Below are 17,709 nucleotides of genomic sequence, written 5' to 3' on the forward strand. Positions count from 1 at the left end.
TGACTGTGGTCTGTGACTTCGGTGATGTGTCATTTGCAAAAATCTGACAGCTAGGGGTCACCATTTCTTTCCTAGCAATCCAATGAGATCCAGCTATGTTTTGCAAGTGTTGCATTGTCTTGCAGTTTACTTAAGGGCAGACAGAAATTTTTTGTACCTACAGCTGGTACAAGCTACAACAGATGCAAACTTGCTTTTACAGGTGGTGTTTCAGGACTTGTCTAAAATAAAGATTACCAGTTTTCCTGATAGAAGTGCACTTCTTTGAATTTGTTTACTGAAACTGTTACTAGTCTGCCTTCCAGATCCACCAGACATAATCACAAAGCCCACAGGATATAGGGAAAGTTCTTTTCCAAGGAAGAGAAAATGAAAGGAAGCTAAAAATCCTTCTTTCAACTCTTTTTAGGTAGCTGACTTTACTTCAAACACCAGCATCTATCTTACTTGATCCAATCAAACAAAACCATACAGCCATAGTCCTTCATTTTTATACTACCATAGGAAAGACAAGAGAATGTTTGTGATTAAACCGAAAGTAAAGGATTCAGAAGTACTACAGGAGCTTGTAAAGTGCAGAATACCAGCATTAAAAACTATACAGAAAACCAGAAATTCAGTCATGCAGTTCTTTAATGAAGTTCCCCTGCCTCCTCAGCACTCACCAAGTCTTCAGAGAAACAGTGAATCTCATGTTTGTTTTAAGGGAGTAAAAGCAGCATTGGTAACAAACCTCTGGGGGCAATGGGAAGTATTCATGAAGAGGATAAAAGTGTTTCTGGCATTTTATATATTCAGAAACTGACTTACGCTAGTGGTGATGCAGCTGGAGCTTTTGCTTGCCTTTTGCTTTTCAGAGCACGAAGCTTATCCCCTTGTGTTAGACAGTTTGTTTCATCATCATCACTGTACTGGATAAGTGGAGGGGGGAAAGGATAAATCAAGATTAAAATAAAGACACTTTGATATTTAAGAATTAGCCTTATTTTAAAGTTTAAAATTAGAATTATCTCAACAGGATAAGGTCAAAGGAAATTCATTTGCATAAATACAGTTCTGTTCCTTCCAGTTTCCTGTTTGCTGCTTTTGAAGCTGTAAACCATTAAGTGGTGTCATGAATTACATGCATCAGAGTATTGTCTACTTTTAAAACACTGGAAACAATACTTTATCAAATCTTTGCTTAAGTACAGTACAATCTTCACTAAATACAGGATTTCCCTCCTTCACTTGCCTTTTTAAAACAGCAGTACCGTCTTTTTCAAAAAGCACCATCAAAAGGTATTACAGAAGCTGCAATTACTTAGAAACTAAAACGAGGTTAAAAAAACCCAACAAACCCTTTTATCCCTTCCCTTTAAATACACACAGTGAAGCAACAGACAATCCAAAATGAAACCAGTGTTTTTGATTGCAGATTGTGAGTACTTTTTCTATTATTGACCTAATTACAAAAGACTACAGCATGATGATGCTCCTACTTCACCTGTGTTCTGAACTCCATTTTTCATAATTGCTGTCCATACTTTTTCCCCCATATCCCTTTATACAAAAAGGGTGAACAGAAAAAAAAATCTGATTAACAAAGTTTTAGTGTACCCACAGGTTTGTTCAGAACCTGAGAGATTTTCAACAGTTCCAACTTTTACAAGAGCACAATATTTGGATGGTTACCAGTTCAATGTCCTTTTGGATGGTTCTCCTGTTTCTTGTGTTATTAATTGAAATATCATCTACTCCTGACAGAATTCTTGTTACAGCAATTTTATGGTTTCGTTTCAACTTTGCACGGAAAATATCCCCTTCTGTCCAAAGTTCTGCCTGTTTGCTATCATAACATGGAAAAAAAGGCCCAAAACACAACAAATTAACACTGAAGATTGTTAAGTGTACAATAGAAGAAGAAGAAAAAGACATCTAGATTTATTTTTGGCAATAATTTACACTCAAGCTACTTACTCCATCAGGAAATGCTGTTGTGGTCCAATCACAGACCCAGGTCTATTTATTCTGATCCAGGCAATAGTTTCAGCAGCTGTCATCCGATAATGCTTCATGATGTAACAGGCAATAAGTGTGCCGGTTCGTCCAAGACCAGCTGTGTAAGATAAAAGAATGGCTTCTTTTATACATCCGTCTTCATCTGGAATCTGCTGTAACTACAGACACTGCTACTTGGACAAGTAGTTACCTGCCTAATTTATCAAAACAAACCTGTACTTACCAAATTTGGTAGGGGAAACTTACCTTTCAATCTTTTTTTTAACATACAAGGTTACTAACACACTCATCATGTTTTTTTTGAGTGAGGTAACCTTCCAAAGCCAGCAACTTTACAAATATTTGTAAGTTTAGCTCATCTTTATTTACCTATCTATCTATGAATATGCATGAAGGTATGAGAATGTTTTTATGCATGGAATAAAACACGTGACCTTTTTCAGAATTGTCACAGCACCTTCTTGCAAACTAATCATACACTGCACTGAAACCAGCTGTTCTTCCAGCCTCTCCTCTAATGAATCTCTTTAATTCCCAATAAAAAGACAAATTTTGCAATAAGCAAGTCTGGGCACTAGCTAGCACAGGCAGAAAGTACTCCAGCATGAGAAACCTTATTTACAATGGCCCTCAAAACAGTTCTATTTTCCTGGGGAAACATGAGAAGCGAAGGACAGCTCCAGCTAAGTGGCTTCTCTCCTCAATCACTTGCTGTGAATGCAAATCACACACCACCTTCCCTCACTTAACAACTGACTGATCAACATCAGTGTAAAGTCTTCTGTATAAAACAACAGCCAAGACAACCACACAGGACTTTCCATGACTTGCCCAGCTTTAAGAACAGGCTGCAGCATTCTACACTTCCTCAAGAGTAAGAGCAGGCTAGACACCATTAGTATGACATCTGTCAAAGAACAACTTAATTTGAGTGAAAACAAAGCACTTGTTATCAACTGATACTCAATATTCTGGCATAACCAATGAAGTGATATGCCTGAATTTATCACCTCAGTGAAGAATAAGAGTATGCACTTGTTTCCCCACAGTCAAGATGCTGGTTTTAACAATCCTTTCACTTTCCAGTATAATTCTGTTAAATGCAGCAAATGGATGGCAGATCCAGGAACAAAAATGCAGTCTTTCCAGGTCCAAAGCAAACAGGTTAAGAAAAGGCCTATCTCCTTCAATCACAGTTACCAGGTACACTAGTGATGCAAAGATGTAGAGAAGAAATGCCTGATAGAATATTAAAGATGGTGTGGGAAGGGAAACATACCGCCTCTAGAACCACAGAAAACTGAGTAACTATACTGGCTACCTTGGGCATGCTCTTAAAATCTCTGCAATCTAAATCTGAAAGAATGGATGTTCAGAGCATGCCCAAGCTAGTATAAAGAATTTCTGAAGGATGAAGATTTTGGTGGTTGTAGAAGAAGACTCATATATTTTGAGGAATCTCCCCAAAATGCTGCACTGTTTTCAAAAGTTAATTATTTGGTATATTTAAACATGTATTTTCAGAGAGAACTCGACAGGACTTCAAACGCCTGCCCAAAGCATCCTCTGAAAGTGCTAACACTTTCTAACAGAAAGAGCTATTACTATTGGAAATCTCGCTTTCCCCAGTCCCATTTTGGGAATGGCTGGGAAGATTTTTCTGAAACTTAAAAAAATTAGAATATGAAGTGCTGAACAGAACCATAGAAAGAATTTGAATGGAAATGTTGCAGTTTGGCAGAGATGTTAATGGCCATATTGTAGAATTATACTGCAAAATACCTCAGGAACTGTAATTATACACATCACTTGTAATATAAATTGGTTTTTACACCATACCTTTGCAATGAACGGCTATTACACCTTCAGCATTTTCACAAATATTTAGAAATCTTTTAACTATAGTATCACTAGGTGTGCTTCCATCAGCAAAGAAGAGATCAAAATGCTCAAATCCAGCATCTGTAAATCGTTTGGCATCATACAGTTTTTTGTTGAGGCGTATTATAGTGGTGACCTTATGCTGCCTGAAGTATGGGAAATAAGCTTCTGGAGCATGGTGGGGATAGCCTATTTGAGAACAGAACATAAAAAAAAAAAGAGTAAGGCTCAAACTGCAGAAACAAAAAAAGACTAAAAAACAAGATATGAAAACACTTTCAAAATAGAGACAACATAAAGAAATAGAATAACTGAAAATGGAATTTTAACACAATCACCTAGGTCAGATACAATTAAACCAAGCATTAAAATTTTACTGCCAGTGTTCTTATAAAAGGAAAAGAGCTAGGGAAAAAACACACTGTTTGAGGAACAGTTTTTACAGCTTGTTCTTACTGATAACAATTAACTAAGAAAGCAGTGGGCTTGTGTCCCCCACCTCCTTTTTTAAGCATACCATTTTCAATTTTACTTCTTGAATGAGGTCCACTGAAGGCAATGAATTTGTTTGGTATTATCCAGTTAAAATCTCCATTTTCTGCTCTCTGTCAAGAGAAAATGCTTGGTTTATCATTATCCCTGTATTTTCAGGTTTTTCCTTATTGTTTCAAAATACACGCTAGATAGAATTGATGTACAATTTTTTCAAAGGAAGTTGTGTTAGTTGACTGCTTTCTTTTTCATCATGAGGACAACAGATGCTCTCAACCTCACTTTTTTCCATGTTTCTGTCTTTCTAAATCAGTTTTAGAACAACACAACTGATGCCCTTCAGATGAAAGGCAACTTCCAATTTTTAAATTTTTTATAGGCTTCTAAATTATGGCCTTGGTCTTACCTCTGTTCACAAATTACATAATGACTTTTTAAGTTCTAGGAACATTTAATTTTCTCTTTACAGATATCTGGCAGCTTTGCATTTCTGAGACTGCATATAGTCAAGAGTTGTAGTCCAACATTGTCACAATAATTTCCTATGTCCCAAAGTGAATTTTATGCGCTTGGAGTTTCCCAGCCCTGTTTTGTTCTTTACCTCAAAGAGTGTTATTACATCTTTCCCGTGTGTTCTCAAATACATACTTTGATCATTCTCTAGCATTCAGTTAGACTTGAGCTTGTATGCCCTTTAGTTGTTCATCAAGAGTGCTCAAGAATATCCAGGGTTTAAATAATAATGGAAATCCTTATTTTTTTCCATTTTGGTTTCTGCTTTCCCCCATGTTTGAGCATAATTATGCCTTAATCTGAATCTTAGTATTCTCTCTCTGACCATGCACCTTTATTTAACTATCATAGCTTAAAGAGACAAAACAGAAGTGGAACTTAATACTACAGAAGAACAGCACAAATTATAAGCGATTGTTTTAGCATTAGTAACAGCAAGCAAACCAAAAGATTGACACTGAACACTTACTTCATAATGCTCATATTCATTTACATCAAACGTACTAAAATCCAGGAAACCATACTGCAAAGCCTAAAATTCAGAACACAGCTCTTAACAGAGATGTCTCTTCAATGAGGACAGTTTATAATTCTTTTTGGTTCCATAAAGTCCCTTAATACACACTCTCCTCTTTCTTCACACAATTTAAGAAATACAGATAACTCAGTCTTGGTTCAAAACAGGTTTGTAAATTTCAATATAAGTGAAGTCAGATGAGTAAATTGACTTTTTTTGTTTCCACTGAATCACTATGAAAATCCCAGATTATTGAAGCATTTGATCTTTTTATTACTGCTAGGTGCACAAAATAAAAAGAACCAGCAAAAAATATCTATTGAAGCTATGAGTAGATTCTAAAGACTGCATTCAAGAACTGCAAATATTTTTTGTGCATAAATGCTATTTGTTACTATCTTCATTGATTTCAAATTGTGTGCAGTCACAAAGTCCTAAGTAGATATTACTGTGAGTCCATGATGTCCCATAATGAGCCACAACCATAATAATTAACACTATATAAAAAATGTAATCATTCGGGTAACTAACAGCTTACCCACTTGTTAGAACAGGAAACACAAACACAGATAAGTCCCATATCTACAGATATTAAAAATACTACATTCTAATTGTCTCTTTTACTATGTAAAATTTTTACTATTACATTTACTATGTAATCTTTTGTAGCTTTCCTTGCCGTTCACCAGCAAGAATAGCAATGCACCAGTCTTGGAATACAAGTAGCCAATTTCAAAACACCCAAAAAAGCTGATAGATCTTCAAAAAGCTGACTTAACCAGTAAAAACATCAGTATTTGGTAGAGATACCCATAATACAAAAGACCATAGTACAGTAGAGTGCTGCAGAATTCCCCATTTCACTATTCATACAGACTAAAAAGAATGTGTTTTAATTTCCCTATCCTTCAATGTTGCATTACTTCACCGCTATATTGCTATAAAAACTAGATTATGGTAATTTGTTGTTAAAAAAAGAAGCACCTACCTCCTAACATTTGTTTATCATTATCCCTGTAGACAGAAATTTGTATTTCTATTACTAAAGCAAAACTTGAAATCATTAGCATGTGCTGCAAATGCCTGAAGTGTATAGCAAGCCCATTCAAAACCACTTTCAAAGGCTATGTTCAGCCTAATACATAACACCAGGGGGTATATAATAAACCTAACACACAACTTTTAGGATTAGAGGTGAATTACTGTCCTGAAAGATTACATAAGTAAAATGCAAAACTCTGTCTTTAACATCTTAACTAGTTGATTGTATAAGGTATTAGTTGATTTCAGTGGATGCTATATCTACTTTTGTTACAATGCACAATGCACAGTAAACCAGGCAACAATCAGCAAATCTGCCTCTTCACAGCTCTAATTGGATACTAGCTTCCTAAGCCCTCTTTTTCCAATGGGCAATTAGCTAACTTTTTGAAATATGAAAAATACTAGTTTACTGACCTTGTTTATTGCATGAAAACAGTCCAGTAATGTCAGATGAAAACTGCAAGTACCAAAGGAAGCATCCCTGTAAGATATGATGACCAAGACAGTAATTATTACATTTTAATCCAAGTGAAAGCAATTGAAGATACTTCTCTAAAACTGATACTTTAAGATAATGATTATTATACGGAAGTAATTATGTCAAATGATTAATTCCTTTCCTGTACCTTGAATCTTACAAGAATAGCAAAACATAAAATAAGTTATGTTAACAGATACAACAGTAAGATTACTTCAACTACAGTTTTGGTAAAGCTGAAATGTTCAATTTCTGACATGGACTGCTAGGATAAACATTTGAGTAAATATAATAAAATATTTTCCTTAAGATGCATAAATAGTTTATGCTTAAACAAGAGAAGAAACTGATTTCATTAAAATCCCTTCTTTCAATTACAAGTTTTTTAATTCTGCTGATCCGGGAATTGCATGTTCTTAGTCGGTGACCACTATCAAATTCCATAAGCACCACAGAGTAAGCATTCTAGAGGAATACTACAGTCAAGTAAATAAATAAAACAGAATCTACATCAGAGAATATTATGCCTTGGCAGAATACCTTGAGACCATGCAGCCCTTATCAGCAGAGAACTGCTAATGTTTCCAGTAAGTAAAAAAATGTTCATATTATAAAACTGAGAGGAAGGAGAACATTGGAAGAACCTGGAGGGCTGTCTCTAATATTTTTTTCTATCCTTTCCATCCTTATGAATCAGTGTGAAAAGGGGCAGAAATTAGCAGGGCACAGAAAGATAGAACCTTATTCAAGTAAGAGAAAGGACACATAAAGGTGACACTGTAGCAGCTGGTGTCTGTAAGACCACCTGATGAGAAAGAAAAAAAAGGATGAAGCCTTCTACAGACAGACAAAAGCAGCCTCACATTCTCCGGCCATGGTCCTCACAGGGAATTGCAACGTCTGGTATCTGTTGGAGGGATAGCACAGTAGGGCACAGGCAATGCAGAAGGTTCCTGGAATGCACTGATGACAACTTTCCACTTGTCAAATGTGTGCAGCAATCTGCAGATGCTGTCTTGTGTATAAATAATGCTATTAAGTATTACGAGCCCTTTGTGGTGAATGACAGATATTTTGGTATGTTTAACTATCAGCTACTGGCACAAAATCATTCTGCCAAGTGAGAAGCAATGTAGATCAAAAAGCTCAATGAGTGGATAAAAAACACTGTGGCTGTTTCACCTTCTGCTTGTACACTTCAGTACCAGCTGGTAACACCTCTGATTCACTGAGTACCTAAAGTTCAGGCAGGGAGTGTGTTCCAAAACTTCAGCACAAAAAAACCCCAACCAACCAACCAAAACCAAAAACCAACCAACCAAAACTAAAATAAACCCCACAAAAAAAAACCCATCCAAAAAAACCCCAAATAAACACCCCCAAAACAAAACCAACACCCCCCCCCCCATCAAAAACCAACACAGTAAAAATTAGTACTGAAAAATGTTACATCCTTCTTCAAAATATCAAGGTACAGAAAGTTCTATCAACCTGTTATTTACCTGAAAGGAAGATAGGAAACACTTCCTGACAATATAAGCCTGTACACATCTTCTGGGGATTCTCTCAGGTATATTATCTATTTTTGGAGAAAGACAGAAAAGGAAAAAGATTATTTTAAGACAGGTTTCAATAATTTCAAGTCACTTGTTTATTACAGAAGGCATAATTAATTATCACAGAACGCAAAAGTGCTGGAAAAGAGTGGCACCAAGAACAAATGTTTGCAAGTGTGCAACAATAAAACTAACATAAACAATAAAAAATCCTGTCAATCCAAAGAAATACATATTTAAAAAATAACTTTATAGATTCATGCAGAAGTTGTTCAGCTACAGGCTACAGTGAAAAGGCTTCTGTTCATCTGGATTCTTACATTTCTGCTTTGCCAGTTTGTAGTTTTTTTTTTTTTAATTAAGCTTTTAAGATGTAAATCAAAACATGAAAACCCGCAGATATATCAGCAAAGCTATGAATCATCTGGTACACAAACTGTCTGTACACTCAGCAGACAAGACTAAGACAGTTATTTATGTATGTTTCGATCTTCCTACATCAGAACATTTATATTAATCCAAATTCTGTACTTCCTCCTTTGCACTGCTGAGGCAATATCCAGTAACTAAATCCAGATGCCATAAACTAAAAGAAAACAAAAAATTAAAAAATAAAAATATTAAAAGAAATCTGTAGCTTCAGAAGCAAAATCCTACGAACAGAATGAATTGAACTTTCTACTGTCAAAAACACTCAGAAAAGAATTCACAAAGGACCAACTTACGAGAAATATCCATATGGTCTTCCATCACAACATGTCTGATCACTCTTGGATAGCCTTTAACACTAAGGTCTCCTTAAAGAATACCTAAAAGTCCTCTTTTTGCATATCTCTTCTTCAAAAACCATCAAACACCATCCCCAGCATGGCCAGGAGGTAACAACTGTTAATAACAAGCTGTCATTAACAGGTCAATATTCAGTAATTTCAAGTTAATACTTTTTCTTTGAAATTGCTTTAACACCCTACAGAAAGTTGGGGTTTTTTCACTAATGTTCAGTAAAATTATTTATTTCTTTTATGCTAACAACATTTTCCCTTAGAGTTATTTGAAAGTAAAAATCCTCATGTATTAATTAATTATCCCCCAAAAATCAAGGCATGGCATATTTACTTTCTGTTGCTTTGGACATTTTTTCTTTTAAAAGTTGGCATTGCTTTTCAAATTTCTTTGATGTTGCTGCAAAGCCAGTTTGAACAAATGGTTTAACATACCATAAACATCCTCCCTCCACACACAAGAGTTAGAAAAAACCCAAGAGTTAGAACAGATGCTGCTAAAAAAACCCAATAAACAAACCCAGCTTGAAATATAACCTAAACAGACAGCGAAAACAGACATGGCCAACAGGTGACCCCTTTGATTTTCCTGATTCAATTAGTGTGTTAAGCATTTTCTGAGCATTCTTCCTTTGAAATTGGCAGTAGGAAACAAAAAAATAAATCTTTCTTGATAAATAGCTAAGTAATGAAAACTGCATGTTTTGTGTGTGTGCTTTCACTGGGGAGAGATAAGTGACTTCTGCATTTATATGTGCAAGTATACACCCAAAACAGAAAAGATACTTTAAAAGCCTCCCCGAGTATCATTGAATAACTTATCCTCAGATGGCAGAGTTCATTTTCTATTCTGCAAGCATTCACTGCCTGATTTGGATGTAAAGGTTATCTTCCATGAAATTTCAAATTGAGTGCTTTGATACAGTCCTAATTTGCATCTTGCAGCACAGTGAACACGTATTGCTAGCAACCATATGAATCAAGCACTTCTTTTTTATCAGGAAGAGAGCCCTGTCCCTGAAAAACTTACAAACCCAAGATGTGAAATGGAATTAGCAAACAGATGGTAATTAGACAGAGTTTGTAGCCAGAAATGAGTCACCTGGAAAAAACTTGGGATTACAGAATCACAGAATCAATTAGGCTGGAAAGGATCTCTGAGATCATCCTAGTCCAACCTTTGACCAAACACCACCATGCCAACTAGACCATGGCAGTGGGTACCACATCCAGTCCTTCCTCAAACACCTTCTCCACCATCTCCCTGGGCAGCCCATTACAATGTTTAATCAATTCATTACCCTTCCTTGTGAAGAAATTCCTCCTACTGTCCAACCAGACTTAAGTGCTATCACGCTGTGTAGTATACAAAGAGTACTAAGTACCACAGGCAAACAGAAATGCAACTAATACTAGCTAATTTTGTAAGCACATGTAGCTCAGAAACGCCAAGGATTTCTCCCATACCTCAGCTGAGCTTTTACCAGTTTCTTAAAGAAAACAAGATTGAATGCAGAAACATTTGTTTACAAGTCTAACAGTCTGCAGGAGACAATTTTTTTCCATTCCTAGGTGTTGTATTAAAGTAAGTCTAAATAATGTCGGAGTATACTGAAACATGTTAGTTCTTAGGCACAGATCCCACTTCTGAAATTATATAACCAGTGAAACTGCTAGAAACACCTTTTTAACACACATACATATGTGTATGGACTTTTCTTAACACAGCTATATATGAACACTTGTTAAGTACAAGGACATTTTAAAGAACCAATCTGATTTTGGAAATCAAAAATACAACTTGTATTGTACACCTGAAGCAAAATAAAGCATATTTACTGAAGAAGGAAACTTACTCTGAAACAGAGATCCTGCTACACACTCAGCTGTGACACTGACACACAAAAGACACAACAAGTGAACAATTGCAAGAGACAGCTGTTGATGAAATGGTGTACTCAGTGAAAAGTGTTTGCAAAAAAATTAGGTTATTATGAGAATAGCTGGATGAGTGCAATGGTGTAGAGTGCTTTGAAGGTGAAGAATGACATTGACACACAATGGGAAGGACCATAAACAGGTAACTACTTCACAAGGAAAGCACCCTGGCAGTAACACAACACAAGAAGCTGTGATAGTCAAAGTGGAGACAGGACCAGTTTCTGTCACAGCTTAAGGGAGTACCCACCTAGAAATCCTAGATGTAAGCAAGGCTGGATGAAGGCTGAACATGGGTGAGGCCTGCTTTTAGGTTGGGGTGAACCAAATTCCAGGTATGGAAACAGGTAAGACCAAAGCAGCAAAGCTCAGAGAAGCAACAGATGTCAAGGCAGCAGAGGCCACACATCTGCATTAGGAAATGGTCTGCACCAAAAGAATTGCATCAGTAGACAGAGAGCCAGCATTGAAGATCTGACATCTGTATTACATACTTTCAGCAGCTTTTAAGCTTAACAGCTGGGTTTAGTCTGGTCCTGTGGACAGAATGCCCATTACCTGTTGAGATTGCTCCTACTTAGTTCCATGAAGTGAACCAAAATGCAGTAGTCAGCATTTAAGGAAAGATTCACTTAAAAAAATATTTCTGACACATCTATATCTATATCTATATAAAACTACATACAATATTGTTTCTGACCTGGAGAAGGCCAGTGAAGACTTAAAGATGAACAGTTTCATTGGAATGATGGGGATGAACAAAGGACTTAAGAAAGCAAATAAATGGGAAAGAGAAAGTAGCAGTGATCAAAGACCTGTAGCAGACAGAAGTGTTGAAAGAGAGAAGGACTTTCTAATGCAGAAAGCAGAACTGAAGTTTCAGAAAAGAAGAGAATGGAAATGGTGATCTGATGAATAGAGAAACAAAGATATATTTGTAAATTAGTGAGGTATGTACTGGGGCAAGGAGAGGAAATGAGAGAAGACACACTCCAGAAATCAAAATATACAACAGCTGAAACTAATTTGTCCAGATGCTGATTACAATTTATGTTTCTGCTGTGCTTTCTAAGATAATGAAAACTTTCACAAATAAAGTTGTTTTCTTAGGTTAATGCCAGTAAAACAACAAACAAAAGTGACTATTAAAAATATAAAAATATTAAAATAAATTTCAAGCAATGATATTAGCTCTTATTTAGCAGAAGCAGGCATTCTCGGGGGCAATTTTTATCCATTTTTGTATATACAAATTAAGAAATGACTATTAGAATTTTAAAATGATTTCCCAAGGGGCTCCTTTCCTGCAGATCAGGGAAATATTTGAAAAAAAAAAAAGAAAAAAAAAGAAGGCCTTCTTTCAAAAAAACTTACTCAATGCACTATGCATCCACACGTTCAGCTTTTAGAATTTTCCTACACTCATATGCAAGTGCAGATACAAGTATAAATACATATCTATACACACAAATACAAACAAAAACTCTTAAAATCTTTTAGATATCTTCTACTTACGTACATTTCAGGAAAATTGTTACTATAAGGAATTGATATCTTTCAAGTCAAATATATCATTTTATCACAATCTGCAATCATTTGTATACAGACAATTTAGAAATTTGCTTTTTTTATGCATACAAAAAAATATCCTACTGAACTTCAAAATATAGCCAGGAATTTGCTATTAGCAGTTGATACACTAACATTGCTCCAATCATCTTTTTCCTTTAGGACATCTTTTTCTAATTAAGGAACTACAGGCACCTCTGTGAATGGTCAAGAACCATCCAAGTATTGAACACTGGGAAAGATGCACTCAAGCACTCCTCCTGCCAACATTGCTGTGCAGTCAAACAGCTGCTTTAAAGGTCACTCAATGAAATACAACGGTTTGCAGGATTAGGCAAGGATTCTTTATTTGTGAACATTTAAAATCAACCAGAGAATGAGAGATTTTAGCAAGCCATGTTTTCATCTGATTCATTAGTGTTTTCAATTCAGCCTTATTTTTCAAGCAACCATTTCCTAGACCAGAGTTGTAATCATTGGAACAGTATTCACAATAGGATGCAAAGTATTCCTGGTAGAAAGGGAAATGAGCCTCTGGTTAAAAAAGGCATCTTAACTTTCAATACATGGCATTGCCAAGTTAAATAATGATGTTGCATACAAGACAAAAAGTGTTTAGTAAGAATAATCTATCACATAACTTGTTGCTCTTTCAGGAAAATTAAATAGGCCATTGAAGTAAACTTTACTGTTAGAAACTATACCAACTCAAGTCTGTAAACAGCACTTTAAATTCATACCTATGATATGAATCTACACATACCTGCACATATCTATGATGTGCTCAATATAACCATGTTTATCCACCTGTTCACCCTCAACTGAAAAATCTGCTTAAAGCTGCTACCTAAATCATACATTTTACCAACCATGCTGACTTAAAATCCAGAAAATAACAAGATAATTAATTTTAAACTGCTTACAAGCAACTTTTATGTGATACAACTATGTTCCAGAAATGTCAATCACCAAAGACAGCCTGGACTGCTGTAAACAGCAAATAATTAAATCCACCCATTCTGAACAAATGCAAGTAACTGCTGCATGTGACCAGACTCAAACACAAGCTCATGCAGTCGTTACAACTTTAAAGTATTCAATATGTTATTTCATGAAAACCTCCATTGGATATACTAGTCAGTTAGTAGATTAAATTTCTAGCAATATTCCTAAGGAAAAAATGTTAGATGATGAAAAATTAAAATAGAAATTTATTAGAATAAAAAGCTTCCTGTATGGATTTGTGTTGTAGTGAAGAAATGCATGTGGCCAACAGTTTCTTCATTAGCAGAAACATAGTCATGAAGTAGATAAAAGTGACAGAGAATGAATAACTGCCTGTCTCTGGCAACTCTCTTTGTTCATCATAAACAAAACCAAGAAAATTCCAATTACCTTTTAAACAACAGAGAGAAAGTATAAAACCCCTGAACTGACTGGGCTGGGCACATTACTACTTCATGACAGGTAAGAAAGCAACCTAAGACTATAGAGGACCTCCAAAAGAACAACCCTTCTTGTCCTATGGAGACAAGCAGTTTTCTAGGAACATCCTGGAATAGAACCTAGTACAAACAGCAGGAAAGGCTGCCACTGCGAAGACTAATCACAATTTCCCAAATACATTTCAGAGAAGGTAGCTTTTTAAAGGACACAAACTCAGAGACAGACAAGATTCCAGGCAACTTTTGCTTAAATGAAAGGTCACTACTTTGTCCATCTTGTCTTTGCCACTTGCTTGTCAAGCACCTCTCACCAAAACACAGCTGAGGGTAAACATGGTTTACCCACTCTAAATTTGAGCACTGCCACAGTTACCCATTCACCATCACCCAGCCTGGATCACTAGACTGGTTTATCTCAGGCTTAGCCAGAGATAATTCTGCAAGTGTCACAGTAAGAACAGAGCAGTTCAACATCACACCAGTGGGTGCCAATTGATTCTCCAACCTCCAGCTTCTACCCAGAGTTAGGCCCACAACTAGGAAGGACACTAACATATTGAAAAGGCAAAAAACCAATACTATGGATTAGAATGGATGAAGGAAACGCTGCTTACCCTGAAGAAAGAAGATGAGAAAATAGACAAAGTACAGAGATGAGTCCTGGAGAAGGTGACCTGAATTACAGCAGTTCATGGGGTGGTGCCCTGGGAGGGTCACCCTCCAAGTACATAATTAGTGCCAGGCCTGAGAAAAAAAACACTGTTACTAAGTTAATGTAGCCAAGGGGAGAGGGGGGAGCTTGGGAACTGGGTGGACAGGGCACAGAGGGTACATTTTCTTTCGTAATATAGAAGGAGCAATGATGGAAGAAGCAGACTTTCCTCACCCACAGCCAAGTCCTGGTGAAAATCAAGAGAAGCCACTGTAGATATCAACTCAGAAGATCACTGCTGGTTTGGTAGTGTGGTAAGGCCTGAACAGTGCAGATAGCTTTCAAGGAAAAGATTTTTCTTTAAAAGGTGAAGAACAAAAGCTTCCCCCCCCTCCCTTCTTTCCCTTTTCCCCCTCCACCCAAAAAAAAGTGTAAACATTCAACCCCAACACACTGAATTCTGGCTACCCTTTGTGTGGCTGAATGTGCCAAATTTTCGCTAATCTACATAGAAGAATATTATTCCCATTATGTCTGTAAAAATATAGAAACAAAATAGCGAATTAAAATAGATGAAAGATGAACAATAAAGGGATTAAGGTCTAAATAGTTGAGAGTTACTCTAAAAAATTAATATTTTATTCTAAAACTGCATATACAACAGTGTATTTGTAAACTTAGTTCTTCACTCTTAAGGCCATGTATACTGAAGAGCTTGAGTTAGGCTGTGCTGTCACATCAAAGTACACCTGGAAGGAAGCAGCAGATGCAGGAGAGGGGAGAAAGAAGTGTGTAGTCTGGAGAGTTCATAAACTATCTCCACTGAAGAGGAAAGAAAGACAAGTTAGATGAAGGGGAGTGGGGGATACATTAAAACACATCAACTGTGAAGAAAAGACTGAGAACAGACTTTGCTTGAAAACAAGGACACTAACAGCTGCCCTTACCACACCACAGTTAATGAAGACTTTCATAATTGCCTTAGTAGTCCAAATGAGCATATCCCCACATGATACATATACACACATATACATTTGAACAAAAGATGACTAATGATAAATCATGCTAATATATCCCAATTCCTTTAAGCAGAAGTTACAATATTCTGTTTAAGAATACAAATTGAAGGTCAACAAGCCTTTGAAAAGATATGCTCAGAAGCTGAATGTTTATGAGGACACAGAAGTCTAAGAAGAGAACTAGCCATATACAGTTCATTACAGTTTTATAGTTTAAATGTAACCGTGTTTAAAAAAAATAACAAAACCAGAAATCACGCAGACTCACTGTGCCTTGCTATTCTTGAAAACCTGGCAGCCTGTTATTCCTTACAAGTAACTTGTAGCACCTGGAACTATACAGAGCAACTTGCACCCAAAACCGTGCTTAAGTTATCAAACACCTTTCAGCACAAGCAGACAAGCACTATTTTTGTCACTAACTCTGCAAAGGCCACATTTCCTTTCTACTTCCTTGCTCTTCCTTGAATGAACCTGAACTCCCCCAAACTAATGCATTGCACACCCACACAGTTCCTCAACCTAAGGTAAGCTGTTGAAATGGGAACCTACCATGAAGCTAAAAAATTAGAATCAAACAAGAAAACACATTCAATCCATAGAAAACAAAATACAGTATCAACCTATGGGTTATACTTGTAAGATCAAAAAATAAATTATGACAATCAGCTCAAGCAACAAAGGGTATTACCAATGTATACGACACAGTCTGCTTAACTAAAATTACAGAGAAACTTCTTAAAGATTTGACCACTATCTGTATGGATCTTTCTTCAACAAAAAGCACAGCATTCTGAACTAAAGAAGGTAGACACTTAAGCCTACATATGTTTTAAATAAGGAAGTCATCAATATTTCCTTTCAATCAGGAAATATGCTTATAGAAATGTTTATCATGCATTCTGAACAGATCCTGCATCGCTGCTTCCCTCAAAGAGAACAAACCAATTCTCCCTGCAGAAAGCAGAAATATGGGACAAGAATGTGCGAACACTTGAGCAATGAGCTCTGTAATTAAGCTTGCCTCTTCATGAAAGATCATCAAAGAATGCCACAAAAAAAAAAAGCCTCAGGGGCATAGTTTTTCTTCTGTGATCTTTCTTCAGTGGAATCCCTCCTAAATGCAACTGGGAAGAAACTCTACCCTACTGTTAAGAAAAAGCAGTACCAAAGCCAAAAATATTGCACTGGAAAGAAAATCAGCATCTAGCTAGAGCTATCTCACTACCTATAACTTGCAAATTTGCAAGACAGACATGCCCACATGCAAGGAGGTGACTGATACTCTCAGTGTGCTTCACTTTGCCTTGGGCTTTCAGGGAAACTGCCAAAATATTCAGTGTGTACAATACAGTAACTTAAGCACATCTCCAAACTCTGAGAACTACTGGTGGTTTTGACTAGCCCCTTCTGCCATGTGCCGTGTGTCTGCAACTAGCCCTACCACATGCCTTGGCCAGGCAATCAGGATCTGTGTGCTGTACTTCAGCTGGATCTGTGTGAACATCCTTTCTTTACTCTGCAACTCCCACTTCCTTCACTGCAGCTCTCTAAAGCAAAACCTGCCTACTCTCTGTACAACAGCCTCCATTTTTAATTAGTGTGCTTTGGATTGTCATAATCCACACATATTAATCTTAGAGCTTTATTCAAGTCTGTTGAAGCATTCCTCTTCACCTGCATGTTGTTATTGCAACATGGCAGGTCTACCAGGTGATCAAAAACAAGATTTGCGTTAGGTTTTCTGTATACTTTTGCATAGTCAACCACAGTATTTTCTTATTAGATTGTTTTGCCATTCATTAATTTTCTGTACCAAAAT

At 36.5% G+C, this 17,709-nt stretch overlaps 1 protein-coding gene across 5 annotated transcripts in view; it reads right to left on the bottom strand.

Moving 5' to 3' along the window:
• The window catches only part of CDC14B (cell division cycle 14B), a 52,931-nt gene that overhangs the window by 22,647 nt on the left and 12,575 nt on the right, over window positions 1–17,709 (bottom strand). For all 5 annotated transcript variants that reach the window (XM_069001151.1, XM_069001150.1, XM_069001147.1 and 2 more), the window contains exons 5-12: window positions 8,429–8,505; window positions 6,863–6,929; window positions 5,357–5,419; window positions 4,400–4,487; window positions 3,841–4,071; window positions 1,960–2,098; window positions 1,675–1,828; window positions 811–911 (exon numbers count right to left, since the gene is read on the bottom strand). In XM_069001151.1, the coding sequence (XP_068857252.1) occupies window positions 811–911; window positions 1,675–1,828; window positions 1,960–2,098; window positions 3,841–4,071; window positions 4,400–4,487; window positions 5,357–5,419; window positions 6,863–6,929; window positions 8,429–8,505 (920 nt within the window). The remainder of the gene's footprint in view (window positions 1–810; window positions 912–1,674; window positions 1,829–1,959; window positions 2,099–3,840; window positions 4,072–4,399; window positions 4,488–5,356; window positions 5,420–6,862; window positions 6,930–8,428; window positions 8,506–17,709) is intronic.

The sequence above is a fragment of the Aphelocoma coerulescens genome, assembly GCF_041296385.1.
Source record: "Aphelocoma coerulescens isolate FSJ_1873_10779 chromosome Z unlocalized genomic scaffold, UR_Acoe_1.0 ChrZ, whole genome shotgun sequence".
Taxonomy (NCBI): domain Eukaryota; kingdom Metazoa; phylum Chordata; class Aves; order Passeriformes; family Corvidae; genus Aphelocoma; species Aphelocoma coerulescens.